Source organism: Hyperoodon ampullatus (genome assembly GCF_949752795.1).
Source record: "Hyperoodon ampullatus genome assembly, chromosome: 11".
Lineage (NCBI taxonomy): Eukaryota > Metazoa > Chordata > Mammalia > Artiodactyla > Ziphiidae > Hyperoodon > Hyperoodon ampullatus.
Genome location: NC_136924.1, coordinates 60,621,919 through 60,641,410, shown reverse-complemented (window position 1 = coordinate 60,641,410; position 19,492 = coordinate 60,621,919). Strand labels below are relative to the sequence as shown.

The window sequence follows — 19,492 nt, the reverse complement described above, 5'->3', positions numbered from 1 at the left end:
ACTCTACTGGCACTCTTGTTACTGTTATTACAGTGAAGACCTTCCCAGCAATGAAATTCACTCTACTCAAAACAGGATGCACGGAGATTGTGAAAATCAAATAAGATTTGTGCAGGATGTCACATTTCTAGAAATATTCAAATAAATATGATCTGTCCAGAGCCTATTTTTTACCACTTTGCCCACAGAAGCTAAGGGACCATGATCACTTTCAAGATTGGGCTAATAATAACCTACTAGAGAGTCTATTCCCTCGTTGCTTTCCTACTATTATTGTAAAAATAAAATTCATGAAAATGATAGTTTTCAAGTGACACAACACTGATGTGATGATCAGACTGCCCACCCCAGTCCACCTTTGAAATGAGATGTATCTTTACCTGGTAAGACTTATTGGCAGAACTGCACATCGATAGCAAACAGGCTCCTTTCGTACTTGTAAAGCTCTCCATGCTTCTGCAAGCTTCCTCTGATTCAGATTGTAGTATTCCTGGGTGTTCTATTTGAGAGACTGAATATACAAACAAACAATGACCAGACCATATTTAAAAACAGAACTCTGACCCACAACCTGCCCGAAGCCTACCCAGGAAACCAACCCCCTTATCTATAGCCCAGGAAGCCAGACTGCTTTAAGTCAGACTTGTAGGAAGTCAGACTGCGGTGTCTAGTGATAGTCCAGGAAGCCAAATAAACCATATAACAATCCGCTCAAAATAGCCAGGACTTGATTAACACTTAGGACCAACCAGAGAAAGCCACATATGTACCCCTAACCAATCACATAGGATGCCCCTCTCTTGAGTTAGCCCACCTACAACTTACCCATGAAAACAGGCTTTAATCAGGGCATACCTGAAACCTTCCCTTTTTTCACTATTAAGCTTTCCCACTCCTCTGCCTGCCTATGGGTCTCTGCCAAAATACAAGTGATGGTGGCTGACTCCCTTTCTAAATATAGCAAGCTCTTGAATAAAAGCTTTTGCTTTTCTCATTTGGTTGGTCATCATTTATTTCCACATATTGGACCTAGTAATTCTACAAAGAACTAATTTCCAAACCCTCTTTAAAAGATATTGGTTGGGGCTTCCCTGGTGGCGCAGCGGTTGAGAGTCCACCTGCTGATGCAGGGGACACAGGTTCGTGCCCCAGTCTGGGAAGATCCCACATGCCGCGGAGCGGCTGGGCCCGTGAGCCATGGCCGCTGAGCCTGCGCGTCTGGAGCCTGTGCTCCACAGCGGGAGAGGCCACAACAGCGAGAGGCCCGCGTACCGCAAAAAAAAAAAAAAGATATTGGTTGGGTTTCCCTGGTGGCACAGTGGTTAAGAATCCGCCTGCGTGGGTCACAGGTTCGAGCCCTGGTCCGGGAAGATCCCACATGCCGCGGAGCAACTAAGCCCGTGCGCCACAACTACTGAGCCTGCGCTCTACAGCCCACAAGCCACAACTACTGAGCCCATGTACCACAACTACTGAAGCCTGCACGCGTAGAGCCCATGCTCCACAACAAGAGAAGCCACTTCAATGAGAAGCCCGCGCACCTCAACGAAGAGTAGCCCCCATTCTCACAACTAGAGAAAGCCCATGCGCAGCAACGAACACCCAAGTCAGCCAAAGATAAATAAAATGTTTTTAATCTTAAAAAAGATATTGGTTAACATTGTTTAAATGTGTTGTTTCTAGAACAGTCATAAAGTTAGCAGAGAACATCTCTTTTACTTCATCTTAATAACCTAAATCTATATGCTCCAAGGCTCACCTTTCGGCAGAAAATATCCCTGGAATGGGCGCAGCCTCCTTCTGCCCACCTGAGCAGTGGACATAGTGTCGAAGCGGGCGGGCGGAGACCGCGGGAGCGCCTCCCACGCTCAGTCAGACCTCCGAATGGGAACTACAATTCCCAGTGGCCCCTGCAGAACGCCGGCCGCGGCCACGATGCGCCTGCGCAGTGGCGGGAGCTCCGGCTGTGTGGTTCCCGCCATTTCTCGCGGCAGTCCTCCCTGGGTTGAGTTCCGCGCTTCATGGAGGCGTTTGACCCCGCCGAGCTGCCCGAGCTGCTTAAGCTTTATTACCGGAGGCTCTTTCCCTACGCCCAGTACTATCGTTGGCTCAACTATGGCGGAGGTGATGGAGGCGGGGAGCGGGGTGGGTAGTGGGTTGGGAGGGGAACGTGAGGAGGTTTCAGGAGGGTACCTTGGAATGACAATATGAAGTGCCTCCTGTGCGCCAGGCGTTGTGCCGGGCACCGTCGTGCGTTATCTTGAGCCCTCTCCCTCACCTCTGAGGTGTAAATGGGCCGAGAGAGGTTGTAATGACCAGCCTACGCTACGCATTGTAAGGCAGAGCCGCTGCTCCTATCACTCCTTGGTCAGACTCAAGTGGTCGGACTCACTTTCGGTTCGGTGTTTAGCCAAGGGGGGTTACCGGGTCATAGCATGAAGCTGCAGAGGCGTGATCTGCTCAGGGACAGAGGGGCATCTCCTAAAAGAGGAGAGGTACTTAACTCTTCCCAGGAATTTACTAGTGCCCACCGAGGAAAGAGAGGTGGTATTATATATTGAAAATATTTCTGCATCTTTTTCCTCATTTTTACTTTTCCCTGTTAGATGCGGGATGGTAAACCCCTTCAAATTAGGAACTAGTTCTTGTCTTTTTTTTTTTTTTTTAACATGTAGCACAGTGCTGAGCACAGAGGACTCATTAAAAATATCTTATCATTGGTTAATGTTTTAATGCTCTGAGCTGGGTAAAGTACCAAATTAACTTTTAAAGTGTACATTTATTTTGCAGTGGTAAAGAATTACTTTCAACACCGTGAATTTTCCTTCACATTGAAAGATGATATTTACATTCGTTACCAATCCTTCAACAACCAGAGTGATCTGGAAAAGGAGATGCAGAAAATGAATCCGTACAAGATTGATATAGGCGCGGTATATTCCCACAGAGTAAGAAATCGATTTTTTATGTAGAATGGATTGGTGCCCCTAGCATTTTGAGATAAATTTTTAGAGCTTATTTTAGTTGAAGAGCCACAAATTGTCCTTTGATGCTTTACATTACTGACTGGAAATTGTTTGGAAGTGAATTGGTTGTATTCTCACTAGGACAAAAAAAAAGAGTATCTGGCTAAAAGACTAGGAAGTCAGCGTGGTTGAGCACAGAGGGCATTGGAGAGAATAATTCTTGATTTCTCTATTTCTCTCACACCTGTATCTGTTTCACTAGGAAATCTCTTTAGCTCTACCATAATAATATCTAAAATCCAACCACTGCTACTAGTGCTGCTACCATCATCATCACCATCTCTAATCTAAATTACTGTAAAAACTTTCTAACACTTTGCTCCTGTAGACTCTAGACTCTATTCTCAACACAGCAGCCAGAAGGATCCTTTTAAAACAAGTAAGATTGTCGTGATTCCTCTGCTCAAAACCATTCTCCAGTGGCTCCCCATTTCACTCCAAGTAAGAGCCCCTCTCTCCTGCTCAGTCACTCCTCACCTGCCACACTGGCCCGTGTTGTCCCCTCCCCAGCCCAGAGACCCTCTGTTTTATGCTCTGCAGATAATAATTCAGGTATCTTTGCCAGGGAAATGGAAGCACAGTCACCTAGCTCCACAGAGTAAGTGTAGCACTATGGGGAACTAACTGCTTCATAAGTAGATTTTAAATCAATCCTCTTGTTTTTAATCTCACCTCCAGAGATACCTGTTGTCACCTATTCCTGAGACTTTTGGGGATTCTGAGGTGTAAATTGGGTTCCTTCTTATCCTTTACTGAGAGCTGAAGATTCAGTTTCTTGGTTCTCCTTATAAAAATTGTGGTATTGTCTCCTCTCTGGTTCTTTTTTTTTTTCCCAGGACACCTCTTTATTGTGTTAGAAAAGGTTGGTTACAACAGTTTCTCTAGACATGGAAGGCAACACTGTCCCCAGACCCAGGGGGACCAGAAAATTTATAGCATCAGAGGGAAGCCAGGGCAGGAAGCCAGAGCCTACTGAGGACAGAGCTGGCCTTAAGACCAGAATATTTTCTTCCCCCTGCTCCTTACCTGAGCCCAGGGTTCTTGCCCCAGCTTCAGCTGCCAAGACATCATCCTTCACCCCAAGATCCTCCTAGCTACCACAATTCAACAAAGGTGCAGTTGGGGAACTTCAGGGTGGGAGTACAGGCTGTGCCCCTAGCCCTGAGGTATCCAGTGCCCATCCCTCAGCCAGCTGTGCCTCCTGGGGAGGGGCCTGGTCCTGCAGGTCAGGCAGGGAAAGGGGCTGCTCGGGTCAGCACCAGGCCCCTCTCTGGTTCTTTTTTAAAAGACTTACACCAATGAACTTACTTACAAAACAGAAATACAGTCACAGGGACTTCACTGGCAGTCCAGTTGTTAAGACTCTGCACTTCCAACGCAGGGGATGAGGGTTTGATCCCTGGTCGGGGAACTAAGATTCCATATGCCGTGGGGCGCAGCCAGAAAAAAAAAGGAAATAGAGTCATAGATGTAGAAAACAAACTTACGGTTACCAGGGGGGAAAGGAGCGGGGAGGGATAAATTGGGAGATTGGAATTGACATATACGCACTACTACATATAAAATAGATAACTAATAAGGACCTACTATATAGCACAGGGAACTCTACTCAATACTCTGTAATGACCTATATAGGAAAAGAATCTAAAGAGTGGATAGGGACTTCCCTGGCGGCCCAGTGGTTAAGACTCTGCACTTCCACTGCAGGGGGCTCAAGTTCCATCCCTGGTCGGGGAACTAAGATCCCACATGCCAAAAAAAAGATAAAAAGATAAAAAAGAGTGGATAGGGGCTTCCATGGTACGCAGTGGTTGAAAATCCACCTGACAGTGCAGGGGACACGGGTTCAATCCCTGGTCCGGGAAGATCCCACATGCCGTGGAGCAACTAAGCCTGTGTGCCACAACTACTGAGCCTGTGCTCTAGAGCCTGTGAGCCACAACTACTGAGCCCGCGAGCCGCAACTACTGAAGCCCACATGCCTAGAACCCGTGCTCCACAACTAGAGAAGCCACCATGATAAGAAGCCTGTGCACTGCAACGAAGAGTAGCCCCCGCTCACCACAGCTAGAGAAAGCCCTCACGCAACAACGAAGACCCAACACAGCCAAAAATAAATAAATTAAATAAATAAAAAATTTTTAAAAAGTGGATATATGTAAAACTGATTGACTTTGCCGTACAGCAGAAACTAACACATTTTAAATCAACTATACTTCAGTAAGAATTAAAAAGTAAGTGAATGGGCCTCCCTGGTGGCGCAGTGGTTGAGAGTCCGCCTGCCGATGCAGGGGATACGGGTTCGTGCCCCGGTCTGGGAGGATCCCATATGCCGCGGAGCGGCTGGGCCTGTGAGCCATGGCTGCTGAGCCTGCGCATCCGGAGCCTGTGCTCCGCAACGGGAGAGGCCACAACAGTGAGAGGCCCGCGTACCACAAAAAAAAAAAAAAAAAAAAAAAAAAAAAAAAGTAAGTGAATGAATAAAAGACTTGTGCCTTTCTTTAAAAAAAAAAAAAACTTTTATTTGTGCACAGGTTTAGAGGAAGCCAAATTAGTATTTGTATTCAGTCCACCTTCTTTACCAGGTAGTCCATCGCCTCAAAGGAGATTACTTACAGCTTGAACCAGACTAATTGAGAGATCTTTTTGAATTATTGAAAATTTTCAAATACATTTCTATTACTTATATGTCCAGTAACAATTAAAGGTCCTTAAAATACCTTGCAGAAGGGCATTAATTATTTGTATGTACTTTTCCTTATCAGAAACCTAAAAACTCATTGTTATGATTTCTATTGATCAACAAATGTTTATTATACAATGTCATATATATCAATTATATCTCAATAGAACTAGAAAAAAATATGGTAATATGTATTTATCTCATCTTGTTTTAAGTAGATGAAAGTTACACTGTCATCAGTTCTGGATGTACAGGATCGAGTCAGTGAGCTTCAGCTGACACAGACTTGGCATTATATGGTTTCTTCACTTCTCTTTGGCCACTTTTACTGTGTAGGTAGAAAATAAGCATATCTGGCAGCATGGCAGCTCTTATAGAAACTGATTGTTATTCTGTACTTGTAGCCCAATCAACACAATACAGTGAAGCTGGGAGCTTTCCAGGCTCAGGAAAAAGAACTGGTGTTTGACATTGACATGACAGACTACGATGATGTGAGGAGATGTTGTAGGTGAGTTCCACATGTTTTGATGGTAGGTGGGTGGTATCACTGACAATGAGTAATGATGATTCTACTCCAGTTCTGCAGACATATGTTCTAAGTGCTGGACCCTCATGACGATGGCCATACACATCATTGACCGAGCATTGAAGGGCAAGTATTAACAGTATCTGAGTGGGGTCAAACGCGAGAATCTGTTTTCCTCTGAATATTAACCTATCTACACCATTTTATAGTCAAATCTCATAAATTCCTAACATGTTTCTTTGAAACATATGGTAGGGAAAATAAAAGATTAGAATAAAGTTGTAGTTAAAACTTTGATAAAGCTATTGATCAAATCATTTAATTTTTTTCCCAGTTCAATCATCTATTGAGCAACTCTTGCAAGCTAGGTACTGTGCTAGATGAGGGAACTATGAAAGATAATAATTCTTACCTCAGGTAGGTTATGCAGTCTAAGGAGGAAACAAGAAAATTCAGGATTACATATGCATTAATATGCACGGGATGCTATGGGGATATGGAACAGCAGGAGTGCATACAGGAATGGGAAGAGATTAGATGAGAAAAGGCTTCCTAGAAGAGGTGATGATGAGGATGATAATGATAATAATAATAGCTAACTCTTATATAGGGGGCTTATGATGTACCAGGCACTGTTCCAAACACTTTAAATTTATTAACTCTCTTAATATCCCTAGACTGGGTCTTTAGAGATAAATGGCAGTTGGTCAGGGAGAGAAATGGAAGTACTGGGGCATGAAGACATTCTTAGCAGAGAGACCAGGATAGGTAAAGAACTGAAGGCAAGAGCATGGGGGGCATGGGAAACTATTGGGTTGGCCAAAAAGTTCATTCAGGGTTTTCTGTAAGAGGTTACAAAAGACCCGAACGAACTTTTTGGCCAAGCCAATACAAATAACGTACAGTTGACCCTTGAACAACATGGGTTTGAACAGCGCATGTCCACTTATACAGATTTTTTTTCAATAGTAAATTCTACAGTACTATATGATCTGTAGTTGGTTAAATCTGCAGATGTAGAACCGTAAACACAGAGGAACTGATGCAGAGGAACTGTTTCTGTGGAGGGCCCACTATAAGTTATACATGGATTTTCAACTGGGGAGCGTTGGCACCCCAATCCCCACTTCGTTCAAGGGTCAACAGTAATATAGTTAAGATGAGTACCTGTGGGTAAGAGGTTAAAAAAATGATGCTAAAGAGGTAAGCAAGAACCAGGAATTCATAGATTTGTTTTAAAACCTATTTTTTCTCCCCTCCTCAGAGGACTTTGGATTTAAACATCGTCTCTGGGTATATTCTGGAAGGAGAGGTGTTCATTGCTGGGTCTGTGATGAATCAGTTAGAAAACTGTCCTCTGCAGTACGTTCTGGGATAGTTGAATATTTGAGTGTTGTAAAGGTAAGGTCTTCTTAATGATATTTACATTTCTTTGTTTGCTAGATATTACCAAGCCTGGTATGTTTAGTAACAAAATTAAACTATCTTTTAAGAATTTGTATTTCAGAGTAGATGATTTTACCAGTAGATCAATTAAAGTCATAGTAGCTATGGGCTTCCCTGGTGGCGCAGTGGTTGAGAGTCCGCCTGCCGATACAGGGGACACGGGTTTGTGCCCCGGTCCGGGAAGATCCCACATGCCGCAGAGCGGCTGGGCCCGTGAGCCATGGCCGCTGAGCCTGCGCGTCCGGAGCCTGTGCTCCACAACGGGAGAGGCCACAACAGTGAGAGGCCCACGTACCGGAAAAAAAAAAAAAATCATAGTAGCTACATTTTTTAAGATGATTCATATTTTGCTGTTAAGCATCCTCCTTTGTGGCATAAGGAAGATTAGTTTACTTTTCTGGTTCAAGTATGTCAAGTAAAGTTAACCCAGAAAGTTACATGTATTGAGACTATATAAAATGGCATCCAAGGTTCTATACTTTGACAGAATTTAATCAATACCTTTAGAACACGTTAAAGAAAGTTTTAATTATTTATGTTACATAATATACACGAAGTGTTTTTTTGATGGTTTGTTTTTCAGGGTGGTCAAGATGTTAAAAAGAAAGTTCACCTAAGTGAAAAAATTCATCCTTTTGTCAGGTCTGTTGGAAAAGACTCCATAAAGTTTAAGTTGTGTCTGATTTACCTGCATGTGCTTTTAGAATTACCTGATTAATTTTCTCTGCTGGGGTAGCATTTTACAATAATAATAGCTAGAGTTAATTGAGTGTCTATTTTATATGCTCCAGTATTCATGATAGGTGCTTCACAAATATTCTCATTGGTCTTCACAACGACCTCATTAGATACATGATGGTATCTCCATTTACAGATGAGAGAAGTGAGATTTGGAGAGATTGTATAATTTGCTTGGCTTCACACAAGTAATTATTAAATTCAGGATTCATGTCCTGGTCTGCTTGATTCCACTGAATTCACTACTTCTCCAAGATAATGGAAAGAGGATTTGCATTAGGAGTAAGAATCCCTATTCTACCAGTTTAATACAACCTTGATAAATATTAGAGCCTCTGTTTCTTATCAGTATAGGGAGAACAATGTCTGCTCCATCTATCTCACAGAGTTGTGGCAAAGATAAAATGAAACAGTAGAGGGACTTCCCTGGCGGTCCAGTGGTTAAGACTCTGCGCTTCCACTGCAGGGGGCATGGGTAAATAAATAAACAGTATATGTGAAGTCTGTTTTCAAACTGCTAAGCACTATATAAGTGTTGAGATGTTAAAGCAAGCAATTCAGAGTAGAAACTATAGACTGTATCCCACATCCTACTACTGATATATTATTATGCTGTCCTGACTTGGTTGCTTTCCACCCTTGTTACATACTAATGATGCTATTACCTTCTAAATTGTGGAGTTTAAAAAGTAAACATTTCTTGAATATCTAGTCTAAACCAAGTACTATGCTAGGTTCTTTCCCCTCAGAGTGTCTCATTTAACTCTTATAATCCTGTGAAGAGATGTAATTCCAGTTTTACCTAGTTAAGTTTTAGAAGTTCAGTGAAAATAAGTACTAGCCTTCCAAGTGGACAAGAGCCATGTGGCATATGTGTTGCTAATAGTGTTGGGCTTTGTTATTGTTATTCCTACAGAAAATCTATAAACATAATAAAAAAATACTTTGAAGACTATGCCTTGGTCGATCAAGATATTCTTGAGAATAAAGAAAGCTGGGATAAGATTTTAGCCCTTGTTCCTGAAAATATCCTTTCCCAAGACCATTTCTATGTGAGCTACTTGTATTGATGTATGATATAAATGTGTTCTGCCTACATATTCTCATATGCTTATAAGTCTAATGTTTTTACACAAAACATCTCCTGTGTTTCTGCGTTTTTTAATTTCTAGTCTGGAATACAATAAGAAGAGAGGCTGTTTTGTAAATTCCTCATTTTGGAAGTTGATCCTCCTAAAATTAATGACTACTTAAAGGATGTGGGATCATCCTCAAAATATGTACAGACCAGGGACCAGTTTTACCTTAAACTTTACAGTTATTTTGGCATTCTTTTTTATATCTAATGTAGTTTAACAGGGGAATTTCTCTAAGGATATGTGTTTAATATTTGCATTTTAGAAAACAATAATTACTTTCTATGTGAACTTTAGATATCCTTGTGGTAATACATACTGAAAATAAGTTGTTCGTTGATGTGCCCTAAATGAGTGTGTTCCTTAATGACCCATCACCAATGCATGATGAACTTCAACAAAGCTTCCAAAAGCATCACAATTCACTTCAGCGCTGGGAGCATTTGAAGAAAGCAGCCAGCAGATGTCAGGTATATTCCATTGAAATGTGTATTACAAATACAATAATGCAGTTTTTAATTAAATTCTGATTGTTTTGCTTACTAAGTTAAAGATGGTTGAAGATCACTTTTTAACCACTTTAAAGAAATCCTCAAAATTCCTACTGATCCTCATGCTGGATTTGCATCTGCTTTTAGAATAACAGCAAAAATGACAAATGTGGACCCTGGCTGGAGTGGGAGATCATGCTCCAGTACTGTTTTCCACGACTGGATATCAATGTTAGCAAAGGAATCAATCATTTACTGAAGAGCCCTTTTAGTGTTCATCCTAAAACAGGTACTATGTAAAGAAAGTAAGGAAAATAAAAGAAAAATCAAAGTTATTTTTTGTTTTAGAAAGCATATCACTGGGTGTGAATGTCTGAAATAGTAAAGGTTGAAGAATTGTTCTGTCAGCTAATGCCCGTGTTCACTGACTCTTCAATTGTTGATTAGTAGCTGCCTGATGAGTTTCCACTATGTAAATAATTTTTAGTTGGGTTTCTGAGGTTTATTGTTAGAAGTAGAGTTGGAGAGGAACTTAGAAATCACAGAACAGTAGCTCTCATTGTACAGATGAGAAAACAATGGCCCAAGAGGTTAAAGTGACTTGTCCACAGTCTTAAAAAAAATTGTGGGGAATACCCTGGTGGTCCAGTGGTTAGGACTTGTTGCTGTCACTCATGGGGCCTGGGTTCGATCCCTGGTCAGGGAACTAAGATCCTGCAAGCCTCGCAGTGCAGCCAGCAACAGACGTATTGTGTCAGAGCTAGTAATAGAGTTCAGTTCTTAAAACTCAAAGTTCCATGCTTTTTCCACTATGCTGCCTCCCTCAGTTCTTTTTCAATAGATTTAGCTTTCCTCTTTCACATTTCTCTTAGATAAGATTTGATGGACTGAAACTGACTTTAAAATAAATATGGCAGTGGCTATATTGGAATAAACTTTGCCCCATCCAAACGGGACACAATTAAAGAAGTCTAGTCCTTTTTAGTGTCAACAATCCAACTCTGCCATTTGCTGTGGGATGTTAAGCAAATTACTCTTGGTTTTAGCATTTGTAAAATGGAGATAATAATAGTACCTACCTCAGTGGGTTATGGTGAAGATCTAAAATACAAAGTGCTTAGAAAAGCGTCTGTTGGGGCTTCCCTGGTGGCGCAGTGGTTGAGAGTCTGCCTGCTAATGCAGGGGACATGGGTTCGTGCCCCAGTCCGGGAAGATCCCACATGCCGCGGAGCGACTAGGCCCGTAAGCCACAACTACTGAGCCTGCGCGTCTGGAGCCTTTGCTCCGCAACGAGAGAGGCCGCGATAGTGAGAGGCCCGCGCACCGCGATGAAGAGTGGCCCCCGCTTGCCACAACTAGAGAAAGCCCTCGCACAGAAATGAAGACCCAACACAGCCATAAATAAATAAATAGATAGATAGATATCTAGATAGATAGATAGATAGTCAAGCATTTGAAGCCCTTAAAAAAAAGAAAAAAAAAGAAAAGTGTCTGTCGTATATTCAATACTCCCAAATTGGGACTTCCCTGGTGGTCCAGTGGCTAAGACTCCACGCTCCCAATGTAGGGGGCCTGGGTTTGATCCCTGGTCAGGGAACTAGATCCCACATGCCACAACTAAGAGTCCACATACTGCAACTAAAGATCCCGCATGCCATAACGAAGATCGAAGATCCCATGTGCTGCAACTAAGACCCGGTCCAGCCAAATAAATAAATGATTTTTTAAATTAATTAATTAATTATTTTTTTAACATCTTTATTGGAGTATAATTGCTTTACAATGGTGTCTTAGTTTCTGCTTTATAACAAAGTGAATCAGCTATACATATACATATATCCCCATATCTCCTCCCTCTTGCATCTCCCTCCCATCCTCCCTATCCCACCCCTCTAGGTGGTCACAAAGCACGAGCTGATCTCCCTGTGCTATGTGGCTGCTTCCCACTAGCTATCTATTTTACATTTGGTAGTGTATGTATGTCCTGGCCACTCTCTCACTTCATCCTAGCTTACCCTTCCCCCTCCCCATGTCCTCAAGTCCATTCTCTACATCTGCGTCTAAAAATATGGAACGCTTCACGAATTTGCGTATCATCCTTGTGCAGGGGCTATGCTAATCTCTCTATCGTTCCAATTTTAGTATATGTGCTGCCAAAGCACGCACTAAATTTATTTATTTTATTTATTTTTGGTTGCATTGGGTCTTCGTTGTTGCACGTGGCTTTCTCTAGTTGCAGCGAGCAGAGGCTACTCTTCGGTGCACGGGCTTCTCATTGCGGTGGCTTCCCTTGCAGACCATGGGCTCTAGGTGCGGGGGCTTTAGTAGTTGTGGCACACAGGCTCAGTAGTTGTGGCTCGTGGGCTCTAGAGCGCAGGCTCAGTAGTTGTGGCACATGGGCTTAGTTGCTCCACGGCATATGGGATCTTCCTGGACCAGGGCTCGAACCCGTGTCCCCTGCACTGACAGGAGGATTCTTAACCACTGTGCCACCAGGGAAGTCCCATAAATAATTTTTTTTAAATACTCCCAAATTGCCTTGTTTCCTTTAATAATCTACAGTGACTCTGTAGTGTATACATTTATACAGCCCCTTTTCAGACCTGCCAACACATAGGTGTCTTTTCAATTTCAGCAAATAACTCAAGGTAATGAAATGAACTATTTCCATCTATTCTATTCCATTTTGAGGACTCTAAATTTGAGACTGTTGTACTTAAATATAGGAGGATATAGGGAAGAGGAAGATAGAAATAAAAGTAGAAATAACAGCAACTAGGTAATAGCTCAACAGTCTTTCACATCTATTTTTTGGTGTTTTGTTAAGAGAAATATAAGGCACACCTAATGTGCCTAAATACTGTTCTTAACAGATGAGTCTAACCCTCTTTCTAAGTCTTAGATTAAAATTTTAGCCAAAAATAACTCATAGGAGACAGTTTATAATGATCTGTATTCCAAAGTCTTCAGTTTATAACTTTTGGTTCTCACAGGTCGCATTTCTGTGCCTATTGATTTACAGAAAGTGGATCAGTTTGATCCATTTACTGTTCCAACTATAAGGTATGCTCCAGATCACTGATCACTCCTTTTTTGTTTGTGATTGTTGTTCTAAATGTGACATATGTTGGATTAGATCCCTTCAAGAGAGGCAGCTTCTCTGAGGCTGTATGATGATGCCCTAGCAGAGCAACATTTCCTAATGAGTTCCATAGAACACAAGTTTTTCAGCTGCTATTATGCAAAAAAAGAGTTCAAATAAGTTTGGGAAATGCTGACTTAAGCAGATTAAAAGTTCTTTTCTGCAAAATTTCCTGGTGTTTAATATGCTAATGTGCATGGAAAACTCCAAGAGATTATGGTTTTTAGAATATCCCAAATTTAGTTGGCCACATAATTTTTTCACAGAAAATCTTGTGAGATTCATGTGCTTTCATACACTGGGTAATGTTGACCAAGAACCAACTTTAAAAATCTTTTTCTACTATCTGTAGTTCCATTTGCCATGAATTGGATGTTATTTCTACTAAAGAAGAAGAAAAAGAGAACGGAGCTGAATCTGATATCAAACATAGAACCAGAGGTAGGTTAATATATTGAAGTCTCACTTTAACATAATCTTTCTATATAGACATCTTTCTGTGACTCCAGTAATTAACTCGCCTTGGATTCAGACCAGAATAGATCAATGTTTATCCTGAAACCAGCTCAGTAACAAATAATATTATAGCAATGTTTCTGTCCCTCATCAATTGCCCAAATGGTGCTGTTGAATCCAATTTGAGTCAACAAATATTCACAAGTAACATCTGAATGCTAGGATCTATATTGTAAGATTAAATTGTCAGTTGGTTTTGATAGTTGTTTGAATCTCACAGTCTTTTTTTTTTTAAACAGCAGGTTCTTATTAGTTATTCATTTTATACATATTAGTGTATATATGTTAACCCCAATCTCCCAATTCATCCCACCACCACCACCACCACCCGCCACTTCCCCCCCTTGGTGTCCATACGTTTGTTCTCTACATCTGTGTCTCTATTTCTGCCCTGCACACCAGTTCATCTGTACCGTTTTTCTAGGTTCCACATATATGCATTAATATACGATATTTGTTTTTCTCTTTCTGACTTACTTCACTCTGTATGACAGTCTCTAGATCCATCCACGTCTCTACAAATGACCCAATTCCGTTTCTCTTATGGCTGAGTAATATTCCATTGTATATATGTACCACGTCTTTATTCATTCATCTGTCGATGGGCATTTAGGTTGCTTCCATGACCTGGCTATTGTAAATAGTGCTGCAATGAACATTGGGGTGCATGTGTCTTTTTGAATTATGGTTTTCTCTGGGTATATGCCCAGTAGTGAATCTCAGAGTCTTATATTCAACAACTATTTATTTAACAACTACTATATATGCAATGTTTTGTTCTCTACTTTGTTTTTATATCTAGATGAGTGTTCTGTTAAATACATATCTAAACTGTGATTGAATTGTATATTCAAGAATTTGAAGGAGCTGGGAATATAAAACTTCCTGTTAGTGAAAGTCAAATCTTCTTATACCAATACCCAAGAGACACTATAGCAGTAGAGTCCAAGAGCACTTTCTGTGATGATGGAAATGTTATGCATGGCCCAAATGGTAATCACTAGCCATATGTGGCTTTTGAGCACTTGAAATGTGAGAAACTGGATTTTTAATTTCATTTAACTTTAATTTAAATAGCCTCATGTGGCTGGTGACTACTGTAATGGGCAGTGCAGATCTCTCTCATCTCTGACCTTTTTAGTCAAATGTTGCTACCCTTCTTTCAGAATCCAAGTTCGAATATCACTTCATATATTCTAGCTCTAACATAATACGTAAACAGGTACCTTCCACCATCATTATTTGTAGAATGATTACAAGCATTCTGTTTAAAATACTGGAAAAAAGTCTCCAACATAAATAAACTGGATAATAATAAACTGGAAAAAAGAACTCAGGGAAAACAGACAATGCAAGGAACAAAGTAAACCTTTTTTAAAAAAACCAATATCTGGTCTTCCCTAGTGGAGTGGTGGTTAAGAATCCTCCTGCCAGTGCAGGGGACGTGGGTTCGAGCCCTGGTCCGGGAAGATCCCACATGCCACGGAGCAACTAAGCCCATGCACCACAGCTACTGAGCCTGTGCTCTAGAGCCTGCGGGCCATGGCTGCTGAGCCTGCGGGCCACATCTATTGAAACCTGCACACCTAGGGCCCTGCGCACCTAGGGCCCATGCACAACAACAAAGACCCAACACAGCCAAAAATAAAAATAAATAAAATAAATAAATTTATATTAAAAAGAAAAAAGATATCCTCAGAGAATAAGAGAAGATAGTGTATCCATGAAACAAGACCAGAATGCTATGAAAAAGAAACACTCAGAGAACAAGAAAGAGGTCTTAAAAATCAAAAAAATCACCATTTGAATAAAAAATTCAATGGAAGAGCTGGAAGAGAAAAGTTGAGATTTCCCAGAAAGTAATACAAAAAAGACAAGTTAGCTTTTTTAAGGAGGAAAAAGATAAAGACTGGTTCAGGAGGTCTAATATCTGACAGAAAAAGAATAAATAAAACGGAGGAAAAAATTGTCAAAATTATATAGGACAACATCCCAGAAATGAGCCCTTTGTTGAAAGGGCTCAGCATAATAAGAATGATGTGCCTACACCAAGGCACATCATCTTGAAATTTAACACTGAGAATTAAGAGAAGATCTTAAGAGCTTTCAGACCCCTTCCTACTATCCCTCCCCAACAAAAAAGCCATAAAGCTAGGAAGAATGGCCTTAGATTTCTAAATAACAATGGAAGTATTCATTTTTAGAAGTGAATGCTAGGAAAGAAAAAAGTAGTTGCCATTCAAGAAGATGGGGAGGTCAGAATTAGGGCAGGAGGCTGCTATTTTTTCCACTATAAACCTGTTAGGACTATTTTACTTTTTTTAACCAAGTGCATATATTACGTAACACAACTTTTTAAATTTAATATTATCTCTTTGTGGACATCTTTTTCCTTTGTTCAGAGGTTTTAAGCAAGCAAGTTTTGGCTCCCTATAACGAGAAGCTTTGTAATAAATACAAGTGTTCAAACATAAACTGCACTGCCTATCATTTCAAGTATTCATAAAGGCTAACAGCCATCAGTAAATCAGGGATGCTCTAGAGGTAGTGGGAGGCTGGAATAGGTGATATGTAAGTTCCTTATTATTTCTTTAGTTTCTGTGATTCTAAGCTTTGTCCATTTTCAGATTAGTACCATTTGCTCCTTCCCTTCTACTTCGCAAATCCTGGAATGTTCTCCACTCTCCTCTCTATCTAATTAAATCTTTTTTCTAAGACCTAGTTCATAGCCACCTCAGTCAACTTTGATTGGTCAACTCTTTTTTTCTTTTTTTTAAAAAATTTATTTATTTATTTAGTTTTGGCTGTGTTGGGTCTTCGTTGCTGCGTGTGGTATTTCTCTAGCTGCGGCGAGCAGGGGCTACTCTTCGTAGGGGTGCACAGGCTTCTCATTGCGGTGGCTTCTCTTGTTGCGGAGCACAGGCTCTAGGCGCGTGGGCTTCAGTAGTTGTGGCACGCGGGTTCAGTAGTTGTGGCGCACAGGCTTTGTTGCTCCGCAGCATGAGGGATGTTCCTGGACCAGGGCTTGAACCCATGTCCCCTGCATTGGCAGGTGGATTCTCAACCACTGCGCCCCCAGGGAAGCCCTGGTCAATTCTTTGGACACATAATTATCCATATGCCTGTTTGGCCTTTAATTATATATTGTTTTCTATCACAACATATAGGAGTTGTTTTTCCAGTTCATTCCAAAACTTCTTGAGGGAATTTCCTGGCAGTCCAGTGGTTAGGACTCTGAGCCTCCACTGGGCCCCGGGTTCCATCCCTGGTCGGGGAACTAAGATCCTGCAAGCCGCACCGCATGGCCCAAATAAATAAATAAATAAAATTTTAAAAATAAAAACTTCTTGAGACCAAGTAGTATGGCTTATACTTTTTTATAATTTAGCATAGTACTCAATATATTGTATAATAGGCAGTTGTAAATATTTGTTTAATTTGTGAGTATTTGTTTAATAATTATATGGAGAGCTTATATATTCCGCAATGGTGAAACAAATATAGAGGTCTTCATCCAAGGAGCTTACAATCTTGAATTAAAGGTTCAAAGTACAATGTGGTTGAACCCAAACTAAATTGTTTCTTTGGTATAAGTTTATTTATCTTAAGAAAATTTATATATTAAAAATTTAGAACAAAATATAATTTACTTTCATAATTGCCACAAGTATTCATCCTTAATACTCTCATCAAGATTCCTTTTCCAGTCCCAAGTAAGTCAGATAACATTTACTAAAAAAATTTTTAAGTATAGTTTCTTTTTTTTGTTTTAAGATTTTTTGTTTGTTTGTTTAATTTTTTGGCCACATGCCATGCGGGATCTTAGTTCCCCAACCAGGCATCGAACCTACACCACCTGCAGTGGAAGCGTGGAGTCTTAACCACTGGACCAAGGGCGAAGTCCCTAGTTTCTTTTTTTTACTCTTTCCAGTAAACTATTATGAGGACTCTTAATTCCATGCAGACAAAATCCAAATCTCATTTTGACCTCAATTAGATTTTTGCCTCCTTTGGGTATTAATTATAGATTGTTTAATTAAATGGATGATTAAGATTTCTGTTTTCAAAATTTTATGTACATTTTTAAGACTGTTTTATAGATCAAAGAATACCTGTACCTAATGCATGTGACTATCAACTTCTGATTGTTTTCAGAAGGCATGGCCCTGACTTCACATTTTTAATGTTTTGCTCTGTTGGTAAAGCTATTTATTATTGAAGCCACAATTTCTAAAGAAAGGAACGTTTGATGGGACTTAACACATAGCAGTAGATGATGCTATGACTGACTGCTAGAGTAGATGTGTACACGTGGTTTGGATGTTTTAGAGCAGCACTGTCTAATACATTAGCCACATGTGGCTATTAGCCACAGATTTTTTTTTAATTTTAATTAATTTAAACTTAAAAACTGATAATCGATTCAACCGGAGAACTTTTAAGTATGTTTGGAAAAACTAGTTATATGAGTTTTTTATCTATATATTTTATAATTTAAATCTAGATCAAGTATTTCCAATGATAATATAGTATCTAAATTGAGATGTGGGCTTCCCTGGTGGTGCAGTGGTTGAGAATCTGCCTGCCAATGCAGGGGACATGGGTTCGAGCCCTGGTCTGGGAAGATCCCACATGCCGCGGAGCAGCTAGCCCCGTGAGCCACAATTACTGAGCCTGCGCGTCTGGAGCCTGTGCTCCGCAACAAGAGAGGCCGCGATAATGAGAGGCCCGCGCACCGCGATGAGGAGTGGCCCCCACTTGCCGCAACTAGAGAAAGCCCTCGCACAGAAATGAAGACCCAACACAGCCATAAATAAATAAATAAAATTTAAAAAAAAAAAAAAAGCAAAAGAAATCTGAATGAAGTATGGTCTTAAATTGAGATGTACTTTAAGTACAAAATACTAGATTTCAAAGACAGTGTGAAAGAATGTAAAATATTTCAATCTATATCACATGTTGAAATGATATTTTAGATGAAATGATATTTTAGATATAATGGGTTAAATAAAATACATTATTAAAATTAATTTCACCTTTTAATATGGCTACTAGAATGTTTTACACATTTCTACATTCCTTATTATATTTCTTTTTCTTTTTCTTTTTTTTTTTTTTTTTTTTTTTTTGTGGTACGCGGGCCTCTCACTGTTGTGGCCTCTCCCGTTGCGGAGCACAGGCTCCGGACGCACAGGCTCAGCGGCCATGGCTCATGGGCCCAGCCGCTCTGCGGCATGTGGGATCTTCCCGGACTGGGGCACGAACCCGTGTCCCCTGCATCGGCAGGCAGACTCTCAACCACTGTGCCACCAGGGAAGCCTTCTTATTATATTTCTATTGGACAGCGCTATTCTACAGAATTTTTACAAGAGACTTATACTTTCATGTTATTCTTGCTGCCAAAATGCTAATTATAATTCATGGTCTTCATAATTTAGATTACAAGAAGACCAGTCTAGCTCCTTTTGTAAAAGTTTTTGAGCAGTTTCTTGAAAACCTGGATAAATCTCGAAAAGGAGAACTTCTCAAGAAGAGTGGTAAGATTCTATACCTTTCCCTTATAGCTATTTAGGTCTTAGTACAGGTAGTTTAAAACATCCAGCAAGTGAACAATTTTTAGAGCTGTAATCTTTCCCCTCTCAAAAAAAGTTACTAGTTTATCTCACTATCCTTAGTGTTTTGGAAACTGAGGTCCCTTAATTCAATTCAGCACATACTCATTTTAGCACCTTCTACGTGTCAGGTACTATGAGGGGAAAAAAAATGAATTATACAAAGATGAATT

General features: G+C 40.5%; 1 protein-coding gene across 1 annotated transcript; it reads left to right on the top strand.

The window, feature by feature from the left end:
• Window positions 1–2,021: 2,021 nt before the first annotated feature.
• PRIM1 (DNA primase subunit 1) lies at window positions 2,022–19,279 on the top strand (the record flags this gene model as incomplete). The annotated part of the gene is made up of 12 exons (XM_079714854.1): window positions 2,022–2,124; window positions 2,791–2,948; window positions 6,114–6,220; window positions 6,291–6,364; window positions 7,503–7,639; window positions 8,268–8,326; window positions 9,339–9,448; window positions 9,937–10,028; window positions 10,197–10,338; window positions 13,043–13,112; window positions 13,544–13,632; window positions 19,146–19,279. The coding sequence occupies 12 exons, from the start codon at window positions 2,022–2,024 to the stop codon at window positions 19,277–19,279; spliced, it is 1,275 nt and encodes a 424-aa protein (XP_079570980.1).
• Between the last annotated feature and the right edge of the window lie 213 nt (window positions 19,280–19,492).